At 36.5% G+C, this 22,500-nt stretch overlaps 1 protein-coding gene and 1 long non-coding RNA gene across 2 annotated transcripts in view; both read left to right on the top strand.

The window, feature by feature from the left end:
• The window catches only part of LOC144956305 (uncharacterized), a 48,251-nt gene that overhangs the window by 13,769 nt on the left and 11,982 nt on the right, over positions 1–22,500 (top strand). The gene's annotated exons all lie outside the window — the stretch shown is intronic.
• On the top strand, positions 9,037–18,243 carry LOC144956304 (uncharacterized). Its single transcript, XM_078886796.1, has 2 exons — positions 9,037–9,252; positions 12,715–18,243. The coding sequence occupies exon 2, from the start codon at positions 16,637–16,639 to the stop codon at positions 16,949–16,951; it is 315 nt and encodes a 104-aa protein (XP_078742922.1). The 5' UTR covers positions 9,037–9,252; positions 12,715–16,636; the 3' UTR covers positions 16,952–18,243.

Genomic DNA, 22,500 nt, shown 5'->3' with positions numbered 1-22,500 from the left:
GAGAGGGAGAGGGGTGGTAAGCCAAAAAAAACAAACCAAGCAAACAAACAACAACAAAAAAACCTTAATAAAATAACCCCCCAAAAATCGCAGATTTTATTTTCCCCATTTTTAAATCAATGTTATTATAGTTGCTATGACACTTTGAGAGAGAGAGAGAAAGAGAGAGAGAGAGAGAGAGAGAGAGAGAGAGAGAGAGTGAGTAAACGTACAGTAAAACCTAATTAAACCGATACGTTTGAGGCCCAGGCAAAACAGTCGGTAAATGAGGCAGTAACAAATAACCTATATTTTGATAATATCAAGTAATTCTTTTTCTTCTTCTATAATTTCTCTCTTTTTCTTCATCATCATCATCATCATCATCATCATCATCATCATCATCATCATCATCATCATCATCATCAGCAGCAGCAGCAGCAGCAGCAGCAGCAGCACCAGCATCTTCGCGAAGTCCCAGATTTGAAAGTTTTTGCTAAACTGAGGGTCATTTAAATCGATAGATATTTGAAGGACTAGTTTTTTGGCTATATCTTTAAAGACGGGTTTTTCCAGAGTGCCACAGTATGTTGTTCTGTAATCACCAGTGACCATGCGAGCTGATTTCCATCCGCTACACCATTTCAACTTTTATTTTCTTATTTCTCTCTTTTACAAGGTCCCAATCTACCGAGGCATTCTCTCTCTCTCTCTCTCTCTCTCTCTCTCTCTCTCTCTCTCGATCTATCTATCTATCTATCTATCTATCTATCTATCTATCTATCTATCTATCTCTCTACCTCCCTGTCTCTCATTCACATTATATAAATTTAATCACCCCCCCCCCCCGAAAAAGTCCATTATATAATAACATTAAGGGTTGCGTTAGTTACGCCATTTAAAATTATTGTTATCATTACGATTCTAAAACTTTTAATTATTAATTCCCCAAAAGTCTTATCAAAACTACGTCCATGTCTAAGCCGGCAAGAAACACGGGAGATAAATTTTACAACCGTTTAATTGACGACAAGTCTATAACTCTCGTTGAAACCTCGCACTGAACGTGAATCGACGAGATTTGATTTGATTACAATTCCGGAATAAAGCCCGACGCCTCCATAATCATCTTATCACAATGGCTGACGGGAACTTGAAAAGACTCATTAAAACACAGCTTGATAAGACGTTGATTAATTTTAGACTCATGTCAATCAGTCAATCAGAACGGAATTCTTATTTTCATTGAGATTTCAGGTTTTTTGTTTTGAAGATTTTAAAGATTCGTTTTTTATGGAGGCAGCGTGGCTCAGTAGTATACGGTCTTTGCTTCTTTGTGCGGCTATAAGGTCATACCTGCCAACCCTTCCGCTTTTGGAGGAATCATTCCTATTTTCATTCTTCCATTTTGTACTATTCCGCCATTGTCTCGAAAATTCCGATTTACAAAATGATGAAAATGTAAGAATAAAAAAGAGCAAAGAGGTGAAGTTCCTATTTTTTGTCTCAAATTCCTATTTTCAGGCGTCCTGATTCCACTTTTGGAATGTGAAAGGTTGGCAGGTCTGTAATGTGCACTTGTGGTATGACACTTGCTTTCGGATCGGATCGGAAGGTCCTGGGTTCGAACCTTGCTCGGCGCATAGTTGAGTCCTTGGAAACACCGTACTCAAGTTTATAATGAGTACCTGATCGTTAACAGCGTTGTCTTTGCCGGAAAAAATTGTAATATCGCCTAATAGGCGTCATTTCTCGTCCTACATGTTAAGTGCTGTTGGTCAGGGACCCCTTATAAAGCGATTTGGGCACTTTAATGGATATTGCCCTTTATAAAAGCTCAACTTTTACCCGAAAGGTACAGAGTTCGAATACCCCCTGCGCTGTGCGGCCTTGAGCACCCGGCGCTGCGCTGCGGCTGACGCCTGGGTTATTCCAGTCTTCCCTTGGAATAGACCCAAAAGTCAAATTTCCCCTATGGGATGAATAAAGAGAATTTTGTTATTTTATTTAGGGGACCGGAGACGGGAGTGGGGGGGGGGGTGAGAGGAGGGAAGTGGGGGGGGGGGGGGGGAGAGGAGGGAAGTGGGTAGGGGGGGGCAGCGTGACGCAGTGGCATAGTCTTTTTCGAGCGAGGCCATCGTAAAGTCATAGCCCAAAAGATCACGTGAAAATAATAGGGAACAAAACTGTGATGCCAAAATTGTGGTTCGACAAACTACAAAAAAAAAGACGTTTGTTTCAATAGCCGATAAAGCCACGTTTCAATTCTGTAACTTTCATTTCATTAGATCTAATTTCTCTTGAGCAACTACAACTCTCACAATTAATAACAAAAATGTGAGTACTGCCTTAAGTATTCGATACTCATTAAGTTACCATAAGATATGAATTATATATTATGAATATTATTTATATCAAGAAATTATGAAGCTCTGCGAAAAAAGTCGTTTTGTGATGTTTTGTACATAAATATTCCAAAAGTATTCCAATAATTAGTTATTTATAAATAAGGAAAAATTAAATGTTTTCAACAGTTTCTATCAGTTTAAAATGTAAAATGAACCAAAAAACTGACAATCTGGCTCCAATTGAATAAGAAAATGAATTTTTAAAAAGTGAGGACAATATCTTTCTTTTCTATAATTTTTCGACACTCTAACAGTTATATAAAAAAGTAGATTTTTTAATTCAGAAAAGTGAGTGGAGCAGGCACTTATGTTGGTAACAACAAGATATGAAGCGAATAGAAAAGTGCCAGAAGACAATAGAGAATAAAAATTTTTCGCGGCGGTGGTGGGGTTTGAACCTGCGACCTTATTGGTACGACAACTCCGCCTGGCAGGTGAGAGCGTGGCTCTACCGTGTGAGCTATCCACGAACACAAAAATATTCGTTTCAAACTCAAAGTCATTACTAGATCCCTCTCTCACCCACTTCTTGAGACCGCCGATTCATTCGTACACCACCATCGCGAATAATTTTGACCAGCAGTTAAGCTTAGTAGCCAATATTCTCAACACAAACATATAACATAGAAACGATTGAGACATTGAGTATGCTCCGGTGTATGGGGTGAATTTTTTAATTCAGAAAAGTGAGTGGAGCAGGCACTTATGTTGGTAACAACAAGATATGAAGCGAATAGAAAAGTGCCAGAAGACAATAGAGAAAAAATTTTTCGCGGCGGTGGTGGGGTTTGAACCTGCGACCTTATTGGTACGACAACTCCGCCTGGCAGGTGAGAGCGTGGCTCTACCGTGTGAGCTATCCACGAACACAAAATATTCGTTTCAAACTCAAAGTCATTACTAGATCCCTCTCTCAACCACTTCTTGAGACCGCCGATTCATTCGTACACCACCATCGCGAATAATTTTGACCAGCAGTTAAGCTTAGTAGCCAATATTCTCAACACAAACATATAACATAGAAACGATTGAGACATTGAGTATGCTCCGGTGTATGGGGTGAATTTTTTAATTCAGAAAAGTGAGTGGAGCAGGCACTTATGTTGGTAACAACAAGATATGAAGCGAATAGAAAAGTGCCAGAAGACAATAGAGAATAAAATTTTTCGCGGCGGTGGTGGGGTTTGAACCTGCGACCTTATTGGTACGACAACTCCGCCTGGCAGGTGAGAGCGTGGCTCTACCGTGTGAGCTATCCACGAACACAAAAATATTCGTTTCAAACTCAAAGTCATTACTAGATCCCTCTCTCACCCACTTCTTGAGACCGCCGATTCATTCGTACACCACCATCGCGAATAATTTTGACCAGCAGTTAAGCTTAGTAGCCAATATTCTCAACACAAACATATAACATAGAAACGATTGAGACATTGAGTATGCTCCGGTGTATGGGGTGAATTTTTTAATTCAGAAAAGTGAGTGGAGCAGGCACTTATGTTGGTAACAACAAGATATGAAGCGAATAGAAAAGTGCCAGAAGACAATAGAGAATAAAAATTTTTCGCGGCGGTGGTGGGGTTTGAACCTGCGACCTTATTGGTACGACAACTCCGCCTGGCAGGTGAGAGCGTGGCTCTACCGTGTGAGCTATCCACGAACACAAAAATATTCGTTTCAAACTCAAAGTCATTACTAGATCCCTCTCTCACCCACTTCTTGAGACCGCCGATTCATTCGTACACCACCATCGCGAATAATTTTGACCAGCAGTTAAGCTTAGTAGCCAATATTCTCAACACAAACATATAACATAGAAACGATTGAGACATTGAGTATGCTCCGGTGTATGGGGTGAATTTTTTAATTCAGAAAAGTGAGTGGAGCAGGCACTTATGTTGGTAACAACAAGATATGAAGCGAATAGAAAAGTGCCAGAAGACAATAGAGAATAAAAATTTTTCGCGGCGGTGGTGGGGTTTGAACCTGCGACCTTATTGGTACGACAACTCCGCCTGGCAGGTGAGAGCGTGGCTCTACCGTGTGAGCTATCCACGAACACAAAAATATTCGTTTCAAACTCAAAGTCATTACTAGATCCCTCTCTCACCCACTTCTTGAGACCGCCGATTCATTCGTACACCACCATCGCGAATAATTTTGACCAGCAGTTAAGCTTAGTAGCCAATATTCTCAACACAAACATATAACATAGAAACGATTGAGACATTGAGTATGCTCCGGTGTATGGGGTGAATTTTTTAATTCAGAAAAGTGAGTGGAGCAGGCACTTATGTTGGTAACAACAAGATATGAAGCGAATAGAAAAGTGCCAGAAGACAATAGAGAATAAAAATTTTTCGCGGCGGTGGTGGGGTTTGAACCTGCGACCTTATTGGTACGACAACTCCGCCTGGCAGGTGAGAGCGTGGCTCTACCGTGTGAGCTATCCACGAACACAAAAATATTCGTTTCAAACTCAAAGTCATTACTAGATCCCTCTCTCACCCACTTCTTGAGACCGCCGATTCATTCGTACACCACCATCGCGAATAATTTTGACCAGCAGTTAAGCTTAGTAGCCAATATTCTCAACACAAACATATAACATAGAAACGATTGAGACATTGAGTATGCTCCGGTGTATGGGGTGAATTTTTTAATTCAGAAAAGTGAGTGGAGCAGGCACTTATGTTGGTAACAACAAGATATGAAGCGAATAGAAAAGTGCCAGAAGACAATAGAGAATAAAAATTTTTCGCGGCGGTGGTGGGGTTTGAACCTGCGACCTTATTGGTACGACAACTCCGCCTGGCAGGTGAGAGCGTGGCTCTACCGTGTGAGCTATCCACGAACACAAAAATATTCGTTTCAAACTCAAAGTCATTACTAGATCCCTCTCTCACCCACTTCTTGAGACCGCCGATTCTATTGTCTTCTGGCACTTTTCTATTCACTTCATATCTTGTTGTTACCAACATAAGTGCCTGCTCCACTCACTTTTCTGAATTAAAAAATTCACCCCATACACCGGAGCATACTCAATGTCTCAATCGTTTCTATGTTATATGTTTGTGTTGAGAATATTGGCTACTAAGCTTAACTGCTGGTCAAAATTATTCGCGATGGTGGTGTACGAATGAATCGGCGGTCTCAAGAAGTGGGTGAGAGAGGGATCTAGTAATGACTTTGAGTTTGAAACGAATATTTTTGTGTTCGTGGATAGCTCACACGGTAGAGCCACGCTCTCACCTGCCAGGCGGAGTTGTCGTACCAATAAGGTCGCAGGTTCAAACCCCACCACCGCCGCGAAAAATTTTTATTCTCTATTGTCTTCTGGCACTTTTCTATTCGCTTCATATCTTGTTATAAAAAAGTAGTCCACTTTCGATACATTCTGCCCATGGAGCATGAGTTTATCCCTGTTTCTATAGCGTGAAACAAACAGTAACAATTGCTTGCTATCCTTTGAATAGGACGCTAGTCTATCGCAAAATACTTTTCGTCAATTCTAACAGACTCAACCACCCATTCATTGCTGGTTGGACCGGGGGTGGGGTCCAAAAATGTTTTTTTCGAATGCACCCGGGATCGATCTTAGTCCCTTTGTATGTGAAGCGAGTGCTCTACCAACTGGGCTATCGGGACCCCCTCTAAAAGCTAAAAGTACTATAATTTTGATGCCAAATCGTCAGTTTTTGATTTATTTTTTCATTATTTAACACAGAGAAACGGAAATCTATTTTCCCCTTAGTCTATCCAAATAATTTAAAAAATATTGGACTATTTTTTTAGTCGAACGTCACAAAAAACAAACAGACAACATTTTGGCACAACTTCAAATATGTTAACCATTTTTCGAGGGACTATTTCAAACAATGTCAAGGCCATGTCAACTTGACCGTAGACAAAATTTCAAGGGGCTTTAATTGAAGATGTCTGATTAATTATGATAGTAATGATGGCCAAAATATAATTATGCATAATAAAGATATGACTGCGCGTATATATATATATATATATATATATATATATATATATATATATATATGAGTTGTTTTGGATTCAATGGAATGCTGCCTTAACCCTTAACGGTTGAACTAGATTGCCTTCAGGCAGGGTGTGATTTATTTCAATGTATAATGTCTGTGGTTATGCGCAAGTCTTGATGTACTTGCCAAAATATAAAGGTTTATAATAATAATAATAATAATAATAATAATAATAATAATAATAATAATAATAATAATAATAATAATAATAATAATAATAATATTAATACATTGCTTTTATATCGCGCATTTTTATCACTGTGTCTTGGCCAAAAGTATACGTAAGATATTGTGATGTCATGTTACAATAAAACCATACCCCGTTAATAAAAGATAAATATTGCTGCTGTATACATCACTCCCTCCCCCCCCCAAAAAAAAAAAAAAAACAAAAAAAACGAAAATAAAACAAACAAAAATAAACAACAAAAAAACAAAAAACAAACCGGAAAAAAAACAACAACAAAAAACAAAAACAAAAAAAACAAACAAACAAAACAACCCATGAATAATTAGGCCAGAAAATCTGTTGCTGCGAAGCAATGGCATTACAATGTTTTGTGGTTTTATTTGATAAGAATCATTCAAAATATCTGCTGGAATATTTTGATGTCCAAATAATTTTCGACTGGCATCTTCCATGCTGTCTTCTGCGTTATATAATGTGTATCAACGTATTGCATTTTTTTATTTGTATGTCTTCGCATGAGAGTGAGAGTGGGAGGTGGGGAGAGAGAGAGAGAGAGAGAGAGAGAGAGAGAGAGAGAGAGAGAAAAAGAGAGAGAGAGAGCGAGAGATAGAATGTATAATTTGTTTATGTGTAAATATGCACTGAATGGGAGAACGTGTTTATCAAATTAAGTTAATTCAGATTAATTGCATTTCTATCTAATCTAATCTAATACACAGGATTATGGCTTCCTCAACACAGTAACTACATGTTTGGATCTAGCCCGCAGTAGTCTACAGAACACGTTTGGTTCTGGCCCTCAATAGTCTACAGCCAACATCACCACATCAACACAGAACACGGTTGGATCTAACCTGCACTAGTCTTCAGCCAACATCAACACAGAACACGTTTGGATCTAACCTGCACTAGTCTACAGCCAACATCAACACAGAACACGTTTGGATCTGCCCACAATAGTCTACAGCCAAAACCAACACATCAACACATAATACGTTTGGATCCAAATATCTTTAGTCTCCTGCCAACATCAACACTTCAAGAAAGTACACGTTTGGACACAGTCATCACAAGGCTTCAGACAAAATCAACATATCAACAAAGTAGTCTACACGTTAGGATCTACTCAATAGTCTACAGCCAACATTAACACATCAACACAGAACACGTTTGGATCTACTCAATAGTCTTCAGTCAACATCAACACATCAACACAGAACACGTTTGGATTCAGATATAATTACTCTCCAACCAACATCAACAGTTTGAAAAAGGACACTGTTGGATCTAGCCCTCCATAGTCTACAGTCAACATCAACACATCAGTACAGGGATTGTTGTATTGTTTGACACACAATATCTTTTCCACAAGGGAATCACGAGGAATTAGATGGAGATAATATCTATAACTAACCCGACATTGGAATCTATTGGGAAAAGAATATATAGAATTTAAAGACTAACAAATCAGTTGAGAAAATCAAAGCATGAATAAAATGGCTGAACCATGGTCAACATAGAACATATAGAAAGTGACTAAATGAGATGAAATGTCTTTTTTTTATAGTTCTTGAATAGAAGACAGAAAAAGAAAAAAAAACTTTTCTACACATAAACAAAATCTTCATAATGAATTCTGATATTATGAGGCATTGACTAAGGTTAGTGGTAAGATTTCATTATAAATTAAAGCAGTATTTATCCAGATAAATAAAGATTAGATATAGAAGAATAATTATTTGCAACAACATCTTGTTTTCCATCTTATCATGTTTAAATGGTATACAACACACCCGGATCTTGATTCGACCTTTGAACTTTTAGGGTTTCCTTTTTCCTATGCGCTGCCATGTTCATCGTCATCGACCTGTGGTTCCTTCTCCTCCTGTGGGTCATTTTCTACCTGCCGTCCATCTGGTGTGTTGACTGCCTGACCAAGACGAGGGGAGCTGATGACATCAACCAACGTTCACGAAGACAACACAGACGTGCTGAGAATCCTCCGACACGATCTCGTACGTCATCAAGGTCACCTGTTGTAAGACGTGAAAATAGAAGGTCAACTTCGCCAACACGATCTGCTTAGTGGAATAAAATTTTAAAAAACGAAAATAAAGTGTTATCTCCATCTCGCCCAGCATTCGTTTAAATCACGACGAGGTATTTCATGCTTGCAGACTTGTGAAAATAACTTCTTTATAATTTTGGATTTTGGACATTGAACAACGAACAACAACAATCGTCATTGGAGAAGCCTTCACGTAATTCCTATGCATGTCTTGAGATATAAAACGCCGGGGTTGTTCTTTATTTTTAGACATTGAAATGATAGTCACTCTTCAATTTTGGACTTGAGACTACAACCAACAATGACATTGGAGAAGCTTCAAGTAGCTCGTGTTTCGTCATTTTTAGACATTGAAATGATAGTCACTCTTCAATTTTGGACTTGAGACTACAACTAACAAAAAGATATCAATGGAAAATTCCGTCAATCTCACTGGCATTCCTGAACTGTAGTCAATGTCATTCTGATATTTGGATGTGATAGGATAGACACTCTTCTATAAATTTTGTTTATGAAATAGGCAGCATTGACCCATATAGCTGGAAACGACTTCAGGTAAACAGTATGTTTATATTTAATATGTTAAAATTAAGATACGGACATTCCCATTGGTGGAGTTTAAATTATGGCCACTCTTTGATTTTGGACATGAATGTAGAAAGTAATGAAAATTGTCTTTGGAATGAAATTTCCATTAAGTAAAAACCCTGTAATTTTTGTGTGTGGCGGAATGTCTGTGAGTTGATTGTTTATCATCTCAGGCACAGCACTATTTACCAAAACAATGTATGGCCTTTCTGGACAATCAACAATTATTATCATTGTTAGGACATGATATCCAATACAACGATAGAAGAAGTAATACATTTATTTTGTGCATTTTGTTTTGGATAGGGGATAGCAATGAACAAAAATCGTCACGTATAAAAAAAAAACAAACAAACAAAAACAAATTTGGCGATTTTTTTTCTGCGTCATATTTAGATTCAATTGAATACTCGATTACAAATTATTTTGAGATTTGACAGTATCTACCAAACACAATTATTTGAAATATGTTTATAGCATGTCTTTTATAAGTGTCAGCTACGTGGACCTCAGCATAGTATAAACGCTATACATTCCTTTCCCATCTAAAACAACAATGGTCCCCAACTATCCAGAAATAACAAGCTTTAAGAACATTCTAAATTCTGCCCAAATTCCAAGTTTTGATAGTGTCGTGGATTATTTTCAAATCCCTGGTTTTAACGGAATAGTGGAATATTTCAAATTCCCTAGTTTTAACGGAATAGTGGAATATTTCAAATTCCCTAGTTTTAACAACATCGTGGAATATTTCCAGTTACCTAGTTTTAATAGCATGCTAGAATATTTACAAAAGCCTATCTCGCAGCTTTTTAATTTGTTTCCAAACTTTTAGTTTTCAAAACTCTAAAAATCCTCAAAGTACCCAAAATATTCAAAGTAACTGATAATCTCAGACAGGAAGAAGTTTTCCATAAGAGATATGTCAGTGTCTCTTCTATGAACCGTCTATGGATACTCAATGTCAATGGCGTTGTCCTAATAATAATAATAATAATAATAATAATAATAATAACAATAATAATAATAATAACAATAATAACATATGATATTGCAATGTGTTCACAGACATAAACAAAGAGTAGATTGGGTGTTGTTGAAATAAAGAACTACCTTAGTTCATCTTGCAATATTTAACATTCTTAACGCCAGGTGCTGACAGATTCTTTGACACCTTTTATTATCACGGCTCATACCCTTGATCTAGGAATTGAAACACTGGGATTAAAACGAATAATATTATACCATCCAAAGTAAGCTATCGCTAATTCAGAAAAACAAAATCTGAAGCGTATTACTATCAAAGTCATAATAGACCTATATGCTATAGAATATTCATCACGTCGTTGTTTGTTTGTTTTTTGTTTTTTTTTTTTGCTGTATACATACACACAATGTATAAAAGAATTGCATAAAACAATACAATATTCTTGAATATGCAGCGTTATATAAAAAGAAATAGTCAATAACAACATAAAGAACGAAAAACAACAACAACAAGAACAATAATAATAATAATAATAATAATAATAATAATAATAATAATAATAATAATAATAAATAATCAACAACAACAACAACATAATATATAATAATAATAATAATAATAATAATAATAATAATAATAATAATAATAATAATAATAATAATAATAATAATAATAATAATAATAATAATAATCAACAACAATAATAATAAACAGTATAAAAACAACACCAACAATAACAACAACAACAACAACAATAACAACAACAACAACAACATCTCATGTCCTTCCTTCTCCAGCCACAGCAATGGCCTATACCTGGGCCCTAGGTCACGGATTGCTGTTGCTAATAGTATCTCTATTCAACGTCACTTCCGACCAACTCCGGCTAGTCTTTGAGCATTATAGGCTGGTCTTCAGCAAGTACGACTTCCGGTCCATTGTTTGGAGCGACTATTTTTGCTGCATTCTAAGCTTCTATCTGCTTGTCTATCTGACTATGGTCGCTGTCACATTCCCCTTTTTCATCAGTCCTTGGTACAAGTAACAATAAGAAAGAAATTAAGAGTTTTGTTTTCTCACTTTTCCATCTTTTTTCAGTATTTCTCGAAAAGATTCATTGTATTATATAATGTTGGATTGTTCACAGAAGAATGAATTTTAACAGGTGGAGATAGTGGCGTTTAAGTTGACATATTTGTGGTTAATATATTAAATTTAAAATCATAATTTTGATAGAATTCCATTTATTGTCAATAAAGGACCTAAATACTGGATTCATGAATCATTATATAATATGATATACAAATGACAAGAAGAAATAGTTAAGCTCTAAATCACCTAATTTCCAGATTTTGATTTTCATAGCGTTTTTTTCCCCAACGATATATCCTTTGGTATTTTAAACACATTCATAATGAAATAAATTTTACGCCAAATGTGGAAATAAAGAATATCTTTGGCCTTAAGGAATGATAATAATGGTAGACGAATCAATGAAAAAGATGGACATTTATCTAACTTTAACCTTGTGGTCGTTGGAATGGATAACGCTAAATAGATAATAATACTTCTGTTTCTAAACTTTGTTTTTCTAAGTAAAAACTGAGAGGCAATCAAATCAATAAAGCAAAGCACATTTTTAAACAGACAAGATAGGAATATTATGGGATATTAGCGAGTAAATTTTTTACATCAAAGTGCAAAATAAAACAACAAAACTGTTTGCATTGTATACGTAAAAGTTATTTGTATCTTTTCTTTTTTTCTGTTCTTTCAACTCGCATTTTGATGGCATTCCAGAAATAAGAAATAAGAAAACAATTAAATAAATTGTTGGATTTTTAAATGCATGTAAAATATACTAGGCTTTAAATCAAGCGCTGTTGTTTTAATACAAGTGATAGTCTGTACGCAAGACTCTAAATCAGGTGTGTGGTGTAACGATCTTATGTAAAACATGAGATAGGCATCAGGTGAGAACGAGATGCTATCATTTGTGGGGATTGATTGAATGTATAAAATCCAACAGAAGATCTGGACAAGTTTTAGGGAGATAACGGTGCCCAGACATATTTTTTTTATGCTCTCGCGTTGGGGGAATGGATCTAAATGAACCTGATTGCCTTGGAAGATAATGCCTTTGGAAAACAACAACATATCATATCCTATCTGGGCAGATTACGTAGACGGTGGCGTCATTACCCACCGTTTCATTTGTTATTTTTTATATCAGTATACATATTATAGATATACAAATTTTCACAAATCAAACATTGGTGAGTGTTTCCATATCTTTTTGCAACAAGTTTACCGGATTCTTTCCGAGTTTAGACACTAGTTTTATGAATGATGCTAGAAGACTAAAGGGTAACTTGAAATATGTCATAACAGTTAACAATATTTACGTGAAAAGTAACGTTTTTTTTTTCTTTCCCTTCAAGGTCAAGGGGAAAAGTTGCACAACTACTACCATAACCAAATAACCGTTTAAACGAGATTTTTAAATTGTAACTGATGAAAGGAAACTGAAATACCCTCATAATATATTAGCGTTTGAAGTCACTGAGAATAGAACGGCGTTGAAAGACTTGCCTAGGGAATAGTATAATTCTACATCACACTGCGTGATTTGTTTTGTAATGGTGTTTGAATGAATAAAATATTACCTTGAATAAATACACAACGACAAAACCCCGCGATGCTCTATATGCGGTGATACAAGCTAATCTAACGAATGATGATTCTCGCTTCACCTATTTAAAACAATCGTTGTCAGCAAGAACAATTGCTGCCATCGTCTTTCATACTTACTTTAGGGGTTTTCCATCCATTGGCCCCGACCATTCCCTGTCATTTCAATTATCCAAGACAGTAGCTTCAATTGTTCAACCGTACTTTCTCTTTCTCTTCCTTCCCTCCACCCCCCCCCCACCCCCCCCCCACCCGCACACACACGACTACCTACTCGCGATATTATGTTCAAACATTTAACATCGGTAGATAAATTACATTGGAAGAACAGACAGTGGCACGGAGGGACTCGTTGAATATTTTTGGCGTTGCCTGAGGGGAAAAAAATAGTGGGAGGATTCTTAGGAAATCTTTGAAGTCTGGGTAATGGGTTGGAGAAGACAATAAGTCAGCGTCACAGGTGAGTTGTTGTACAGACTGTCGGGGGGAACTGAACAACGAACGATTAGAAAAAAAATAGATGAGAGTAAAACAAAATGGGTTGATGGGGGATATAGAGTTGGTTTCAAGGAATTTATTGGACATCCAGGGGTTGTGTTTTTTTTTGGGTTTTTTTTTTTTTTGTTTTTTTTGTTTTATTTTAGAGGGGAAGACATTATGGAATAATTTTAAGATGGATTGTTTCGTTGAAATGACAGGAAAGGAAATATAATCTAGTGATATTTTAACTGGTATAAAGTAGGTAATTGTAGAAACACTTGTTGAAGCGTGGCGTTGGAATATGTTGTGTTATGCGGAGACAGGATATTGAAAGAATTGATGGGTCTCATTCGGGTCTTGGCAAATGTGAGGCTTGGGGAAATCAAATCAAGTACGAAATTATGTTTAGATGTTTTTTTGGCATAAAATAAATTGGGGGTTGATTTGAGTTAATGAATAATGACATACTTTGTCACGAATCATGAATAAATGATATACTATTGTCTACAACAAACTCAAATAAGAATATCTTTTACAGGTGTTGGGTGTCAATAAATGAGAGTGAAGGAGTGATTATGGTGGGAAGAATAATTGGTATTTAAATAGATAGATTTCTATTGCTAACATTATTCGATTTTTTTTAAAAATTGACAAAGTGATTTTTGGAGTGTATAGAGAATAAGAAAACAAAACATAATTAAACGAACGTATAGACAACACATTGCGTCGTGTGCACACACGCACTTACATCAAATAGCAAATCTTCTCTTTTGTAAGTGTAGACAACACATTGCGTCGTGTGCACACACGCACTTACATCAAATAGCAAATCTTCTCTTTTGTAAGTGTAGACAACACATTGCGTCGTGTGCACACACGCACTTACATCAAATAGCAAATCTTCTCTTTTGTATCTTTTTTTTTTACACGATGTGCTCAACCAATGCTATTTTTGTCCAAAAAAACAAACCCGTAAATGTGTTGTAAATTACACGGCAGTGATTGTTAACAGCACTACTTACTGAAATAGATGTAGACGGGAAAGCCTTGCTGTCATGAGATGATAAACTATAGAATGGACTCCAAAAGAAGATACCCATAAAAACTGGAGGAAACAAGTTTGAAGAGGAAACCCTTCATCTTGGATTGAATTGAAGAAGAATCGTAAAATTTTCGACGTGATAATAAATCGCTCAACGTTTTGGAGATAGAAGTTATCAAATGTGCGCCGGAAATATATCACTTTTAAAGCCAAAATAGAAATAATTATTTGGTTGGAAAAACAAGCAAAACGACTTATTGAAATCTAAATCAATAATACTAAATATGAACAGGTTTTGGCTGTACAGTGCCCTAAAATATCAGTATGTTGGACACATGCAAAACGTGTTTATTTTCCCTATTGATGAACTATTTTCATACTCTATAAACATGGTATACCTTATTGTGTCTGGGAATGTGAATTAACTATCGACAAGCCAGCCATTACATTGTTGAGTTTTTGTTTTCTCTTCTTACTCAAATCTGGAATTGGAGAAATAAAATAAAGATCTTTTTTTTTTTGTCTTAACAAAGTTCAGACATAAATGTAGGCATTTTATATTTGTCTCGCTTTTAGCAATTGGCAATTTCATACTGTACAGTTACCGTAGTCTGGCGGTTGATCTATGTTGATTCTCATGTTAACAAAAACATTGTACCTGCGATAGAACAATGGGTTAGGTATTATTCTACAGATGTGTTACATGTCTGACATTCCCATCACTCTTATAATAATAAAACACAATACATTAAAAAAAAAAAACAAAAAAAAAAAAACAACAATGAACATTGTGGAATCATAGCTCTACTTGTTTTATCATAGTCACGGAATAAAAAAAAAACGAACGAAAAACGAAACTATAAGAAAAACGTAAAAAAAAAAAAATTGATAGAAGGAAAAAAGGAGACGAATCAAACCACTTGAATCATTTTTATATATATAAATATATATTTTTTTTCTTACATTTTTGGAGTGAAAAACAATAGGAATCTGCCGTCATGTCGTCTTATAGTCCGGTAAATTGAGTTGTATCTTTGACGAGATGTAGGAAACGGATCTTTGCAGATAAAATCAATGCAGACAGACTGCCTTGTGTCATTGCAGGCAGGTACCAATGAGATCTCGAGAACAATGATGACGCCAACACCAGGAGACTACAGTTGATTAAAGATAATAAATGGAGAAGGGGGTAAAAATCAAATCAGAAACAAACCATAATTAGTTGTAATAGTGACACCTGACAGCAGTCGTCTGTCTGGAAAGATCTTTTAAAAAGGTTTTTTGATGACACTTGCCCCTCCCCCTTCCTTTCTTGTTCAGATTATAAAGATTGGAACTAATAGATATATTAATAGAGCAACAATTTTGTAACGTATTTTGATACAACCAAAAACACGTTTTCAGAAGTGAATGGCACATAAAGTATAAAATTGGTTGAATAAACAAAGTAGTTGAACGGATAACAAGACAAGCAGAGGAGGACCAGTTTGAATAATGATCTTGAATATTGTTGAACTATAATATAAGAGAAATGCACCGATATGTGAAAGTAGTATTAATATGGGCACATTAGAAATGATGGCAAGAGTTCGAAACATATTTTTCTTGATTTAGAAATCATTTAGTAAAAATTTGGTCAAATTGTTTAAAAATAGTAAACATTTGCTTTTTTTCCAGGGTATTGTTGAGTGATTTTTATGAGAATAGAGGGATCCATAAAGGGGAATCATATTAAAGAAGGAGAATAAATTTTGATATAATGGATTTCGATATCACATATTATCCTCAAACGATACACGGAATTCAATTGACAAAATAACGGATTTTTATGAAAAATCACGATCGTATTTTACGGAATAATTCTATGAAATTAAAATTAAAATTTCAAGACCCCTTTAGCTCGGATTTACCCTTCAAACCCTAGCCTTATTGCTTATTTCAATAATTAGTTTAAGGACAAATCGTATTGTTATTAGGATCGATGTTGGACAATATAAATATCGGTTACCCTACATGGACTATATCTTTAATTGAAACCGAATAAAGGAAAAGAACAGTGATGTGATTTAAAAAAAAAACACCAAAACTAGAAGGAGAAAAACTTAAAATTTAGACACAGGTCAAAGTTGAAGACAGGAAAATAAAAAAAAATGTCTCTCACCCCAAGTCAAGTAATCGATTACTTTCTGGACTACGACGACAATGACGTGTCGCAGACCACAATCAGTGATGACGTCTTTGATGGACCACTCTTGGAGGACCACGAGGGAGACGGGGATGGTCGACGGACCCCGGACTTAATTGCCGACATAGCAGGAGATGGAGATCTGTTCGAGGGGTACGAAGAGGAAATCCCCACTTATATCGCGTATCCGTGCTATGGGATTATCTCCCTTTATTTGTGTTTTGTCGCCTACGTCATCGCACTCTTCCTGTCTTGCACCATTTTGGAAAATGAATTCTGACGTCATAATGACGTCACGTGAATGATTGGTCTCTATTGAAGAGAATGAACACACACACACACACACACACACACACACACAATTTGGATATTAACAATTGGACAAAATTTAAAGCAAAATATATAGTTTTATCATCAACTTCATACACAGAAGGGTATCCTCTCATCATCATAGCTTTTCGCTCCATCACCGAACCCACTCCACAGTTTCTTGGGAGCAGACTCTTTCTCTTAGCCCATGGTCAATGCAGCTGGGCCCGTCCTGGCATTCTCTAAGGATGTGATCCATCGTGTGCTCTGGGCATCCATATGTACACAAGCACCGTTTCATTTACACTTGTCCCGGAGTTCCTTCGCTGGAGACCGATTGCTACAACACACACAACACCGACAACGCCAACAGTGCATCCTCTGCAATTTGTAGATTTCAATACATAAAACACCAAAGATTTGCGAGACAAAAATAATAGCAAAGAATCAACGTCATAAGAATTAATTACTTGAAACTAAAAATTGTTTTTCGTAATTTTGGTTTCGTTTTCTTGACAAGGTCAATCAACATTTTTATTATCAAAACAATTGTAATCACTTTCCAACGACTGGTTTGTTTGTTTGTTTGTTTGTTTATTTAGAGTAATGATAATGCAAATCTGTAGGGTTTTCCTGTTATTCTTCTTCTTCTACCTTGTCAATGTAGCTGCCAAGATGACGTGAAAATAGTCTGCGTGTACACGCCTATATCACCACCAGCACCACAGACAATCATAACAACAGATGCGCAATAAATCATATCCTCATCGATCATTCGTTCATTCATTCTGACTGGCGTCCATTGTTCATTTTTTTTTTTGGAACCCCTTTTGGTGACTCGTGCCTTTCTAGACAGACACCTACATACTGCTATTTACCGCTGCTGTTGCTGTTGCTACTGTTATCACTCGTCGTGGGGAGATTCGTCTCGCTAGAACTCTATTGTTCTTCGTCACGGGTGGGTAGCAACTGGCAATTAGGCACACTGCCACCGTCCGAATTACACATAGAGAGAAGGGGGGGGGGGGTAATGTCCCATTGTTTCGTAATCCACGTTATTTTTTTGCGATTTCCATGTTTTGTTGTTTTGTAAATATGAAAAATTAGTTCTGAGTGAGTATGGAAAATACATTATAGAATTCTGTGTTAATGACTTTGTGTGAATTGGACCAATTGATGAGTGAGTGAGTGAGAGAGAGAGAGAGAGAGAGAGAGAGAGAGAGAGGTAGATAGAGAAAGAGAGATAGATAGATAGATAGATAGATAGATGGGGGGGGGGAGATAATGAGAAATAAATAGATAGATAGAGCCAGAGAGAGAGAGAGGAGAAGAAGATGAAAGATAGTAGATAAGAAAGAGAGATAATAATAGATAGAAGTAGATAGATAGATAGATATAGATAGATAGATAGTAGAGAATAGAAGATAGATAGAGTAGAGATAGAGAGGAGGGGAGAGATAGATGGAGAAATAAATAGATAGATACATGGCCAGAGAGTGAGAGAGATAGAAGGATAAGAAGAGCGGATAAATCCTCTTTAGGTTGGTTCTTAGTCACATGGTAACAAGATCAGTGGAGTATAAGACTGGTGTCTTTAACCGTCCATGTCTACCCAATATAGGGTCAACCATGGAGGTCACATTGTTCTAAGCTATAATTGGATTCAATAGTCTGATGTCACGTCGCCCAGCAACGGCGGCCATCGCGGTTCTAAACAAAGAAAATCGGAACTTTTTATTCTTCATGCTGGCTAGAACTTTTCATATGTCTTGTGTTCAGAATGTGTAAAAGTCAAAACATGATCAGATTTATAATGTTTGTTTGTTTTTTTCCTCTGGATACGCTTTTATGCTCGTCGGTGAAATATTTCATAAGGGCGTCCGCCATTGTTCCGAGATTTTAGAGCCAGTTACTAAGTTACCATGCGTCATAACGAGGGAAGTGACGTCACGAGAAAGACAAATGCAAGAAAAAAAACAAACTATCTAAAAAAATCAGTCTACCTCGACTGGGGATCGAACCTCAGACCATCTGACCACCGGTCAGCCATGCCACCATTACACCACACGCTATATAAAAAAATCTCAACAGCCATATAGCCGTACTGCTACACAAGACTATACAAAGTTATAACAAGGGAACACAATCTAAGAAACTAATAATTTTTGGTCGGAAATCAAATTATAAAAAATCAAAATATTTGTTGAGTTAAATAGGATTCAATAGTCTGATGTCACGTCCGCCCAACATCCAGAAGCTTGGTTCTAAGCAAAGAAAATCGGTACTTTTTATTCTTTTTGCTGGGTAGAACATTTTCACATGTCATGTGATCAGAATGTATAAAAGTCAAAACATGATCAGATTTATAATGTTTTTCTCCTCTGGATGCACTTTTATGCTCGTCGGAGAAGTATTTCATGAGGGCGGTGATGGAAATAATGGCGTCTGCCAATGTTTCGATAGTTTAGAACCAGTTACTATGCGTCATTACGAGGGAAGTGACGTCACAACTGTTGAACCCTATTGAGTTATATTTAACATATTTAGTCACTGAATGGATTAAAATTCCTTTATATCTTTTTGTAAAGTGCTTGTCTGCAATCAGATAAAATGAACAGGTAATGAAAATAAATTCAACCCTGCCTTTTAGATATAACCAAGAATGATAGATAATACTATAATGTATATAAAATAAACACTGCATTAAACGGAATAAACTATTTGCACAAAACCAAATTATGTTTTGATGTATTCCAATATAATTTTTGTTTTGTTTCTTGTTAAGTAGGGGCTAGTTCTTTAACCCTCTCCTTACCAACTATAGGAAAATCGTCACATTCGTTACGATACAACCAACATTTTCTTATTCAAATTTCTTTTGTACAGCATAAAATTTAAAAAAGTTGAACAGTGTCTTGTAGAGCATGTTGTGCCAAAGACATTATGTATGGCAAGAACTTTACTGCTAGCCTAATGTGTTTTAGTGATATTTTTTTTTTTGGTGTAAGTTGGGTGTGAAGTTTTGGGGAAAATCCTGAAAATGGCTGGAAAGGAGAGGGTTAAAGAATGAAGTGTGTAGAAAAGTGCCAGAAGACAATTCAATAGAGAATAATAATATTTAAAAAATACCAGTAAGGTCGTGGGTTCGAGCGTGGCCTTCGTAAAGTTATAGCCTGACACTGACCAAAAAATGACGTTAAAATGCCAGTCTTTGGCCACAAAAGAAAACAAATCGTGAGTTGTATTCAATAGTTCATCCAATGAAATGACTTGTTTCCTTGAGCTCTACTAACGACAACTCACTAGGCGGTGCAAAAACCAAATAATGACGTCAAACTGCCAATCCTTTTGGATTTCAGTATCGGGCTATAACATAACGATGGCAACGGTTCGAGCCCCCATCGCCGCTTTGTTCTTTAGTGACATTATGCCCATGGAGCCGGCGATTTTTTTATCCCGGTTTTTACAGCGTTAAACAAGACAATAGCAATGTCATGCTATCCTTTGGATAGGACCCTTAGAAAGTATCAAATTACTCTCCGTAAGATCTAACAGGCCCAGCTAACTAAACACGGTTATGTGGACAGTGGAGGTGGAGTAGGGGGGAGGGAGGGGGGGTCCTTATTTGCAGGTCTGATAACCCAAATATAGTAATGGGCTCAATGTTCTAATGGAAATGGAAATGTTCTAACACCAACACAAAATTGTGTCCATTACAACAATGTTAGACAATGTTCTTGGGATTGATTCCAGTCCCTTTGCATGTGAAGCGAGTGCTCTACAAACTGAACCATCGGGATCTCCTGAGTCTGGAATCTGGTGAAAAATAATTGAATTCAAACCAAAATATCATCTGTTCTACTTACTGTGTAGTTTGAAAAAAGAAGTTTAAAAAACAAGTTTTGGCTATAAATCTTGTCCTCCAAGTGTAAAATTAGTTCCTGACCGTTAACTGTCGGGGAAAAAATTGTAACATCGCCCAAAGGCGTCATAGCGGGTGGTTGGATGGGAGCATCACCCTTGAATCATATACCTATGATGTTCGCATGGGTGTACGATCCGATAGTGATGTCGTTTCTTCTTCTCTTTACTAGCCTATCCTGCTTCTTTGGTTTGTGATTGTATTTTTGACAGGGGATATTTTTTTTCTGTAAATCTTCTGCCTGTTTGTTCTTGGTTATTTATAATTTAGCTTATGATATCTTTAGGTTATGATTTTGATTTACATTTGTACTATTTTTGTTAGATTGCTTGTTTTTTTTTTGTTTCAGCGGTCTCTCATATAACCTCAATTGTGTTGGAAGAGACCTAAAGCAACAAACAAACAAAACAAACAAACAAACAAAGGCGTCATGTCTCGTTCTACATGTGAAGTGTTGCTGTTGGCTAGGGACCCTTTGTAAAGCGTATTGGGCACGTTTAGTGGATATAACGCTATATAAATGTTCTAGGATTTTTGGGTTATATTTTTTAAGATGACCAATCTTCTCGAATGTTTCTTGTCTCGACATCATTTTCGTCTCGGGTGTTACTATGTCGCTAACAGTCGCCTCTTCGAGAAAAAAGTCTCTTAAAATTGAGCTTTTTTATATGGCGCAATCTCCACTAAACGTGCTCAAAGCCCTTTACAAGGGGTCCCTGGCCAACAGCAACACTTAACATGTAGGACGGGACTTGACGCCTGTTAGACGATATTATATTCTTTTCGGACAAAGACAACGCTGTTAACGGTCGGGTACTCATATGTACACATGAGTAAGGTGAGAGAATGTGAGTAAAGAGTCTATACCAAGGACTCAACTATGCGCCGAGCGAGGAATCGAACCCAGGACTTTTCGATCCGAAAGCCAGTCTCATACCACAAGAGCACATAACCGTCACGAAAATAATATTATGGTGATAACTAAACACCTCTATGATGTTTTGGAACTCGCTTCCTTTGTCAGTAAGGCTAGCGGGCAGCGTAGAAAGATTTTAAGAAAAATCTAAAGACCCGTCTTTTCAAGAAATTTTTATCCTAGGCATTTCCTTATTGATGAGTAAATTATACGTGTTATTTTTTAATTCCATTTTGTTGAATGTCAATTTCATTTTGTAAAACTTGCATAGTTAGTGTGTGTGTGTGTGTGTGTGTGTGTGTGTGTGTGTGTGTGTGTGTGTCTGTTTGGCTCGGTACGAGTGTGTTTATGGCTTGATAAGTAAATTGTAAAGCGCTTTGAGGCTTTGGCGTTTAGCGCTATATAAGAACACTTTATTATTATTATCATTATTATTATTATTATTATTATTATTATTATTATTATTATTATTATTATTATTATTATTATTATTAACAACGACAACAAATAATTGATAATAACAAGAAATGAAGTGAGTAGAAGAAAGTGCCAGACGACAATAACAAAGAATAAACATTTCGCGGCGGCGATGCCGGGGGCTCGAACCCGCGACCTTACTGGTACGACAACTCCGCCTGGCCAGGGAGAGTTTGATTCTACCGTATGAGCTATCCATCCACCA

Source organism: Berghia stephanieae, chromosome 11 (assembly GCF_034508935.2).
Source record: "Berghia stephanieae isolate SIO BIC M18660-M18661 chromosome 11, UCSD_Bste_1.3, whole genome shotgun sequence".
Lineage (NCBI taxonomy): Eukaryota > Metazoa > Mollusca > Gastropoda > Nudibranchia > Aeolidiidae > Berghia > Berghia stephanieae.
Note: the sequence above shows the minus strand (reverse complement) of the source record. Positions and strands in the feature narration are given on the sequence as shown.

What these genes read in the sequence shown, in the direction of transcription:
- LOC144956304 (XM_078886796.1), top strand. Translation starts at nt 16,637, where the DNA reads ATGTCTCTCACCCCAAGTCAAGTAATCGATTACTTTCTGGACTACGAC.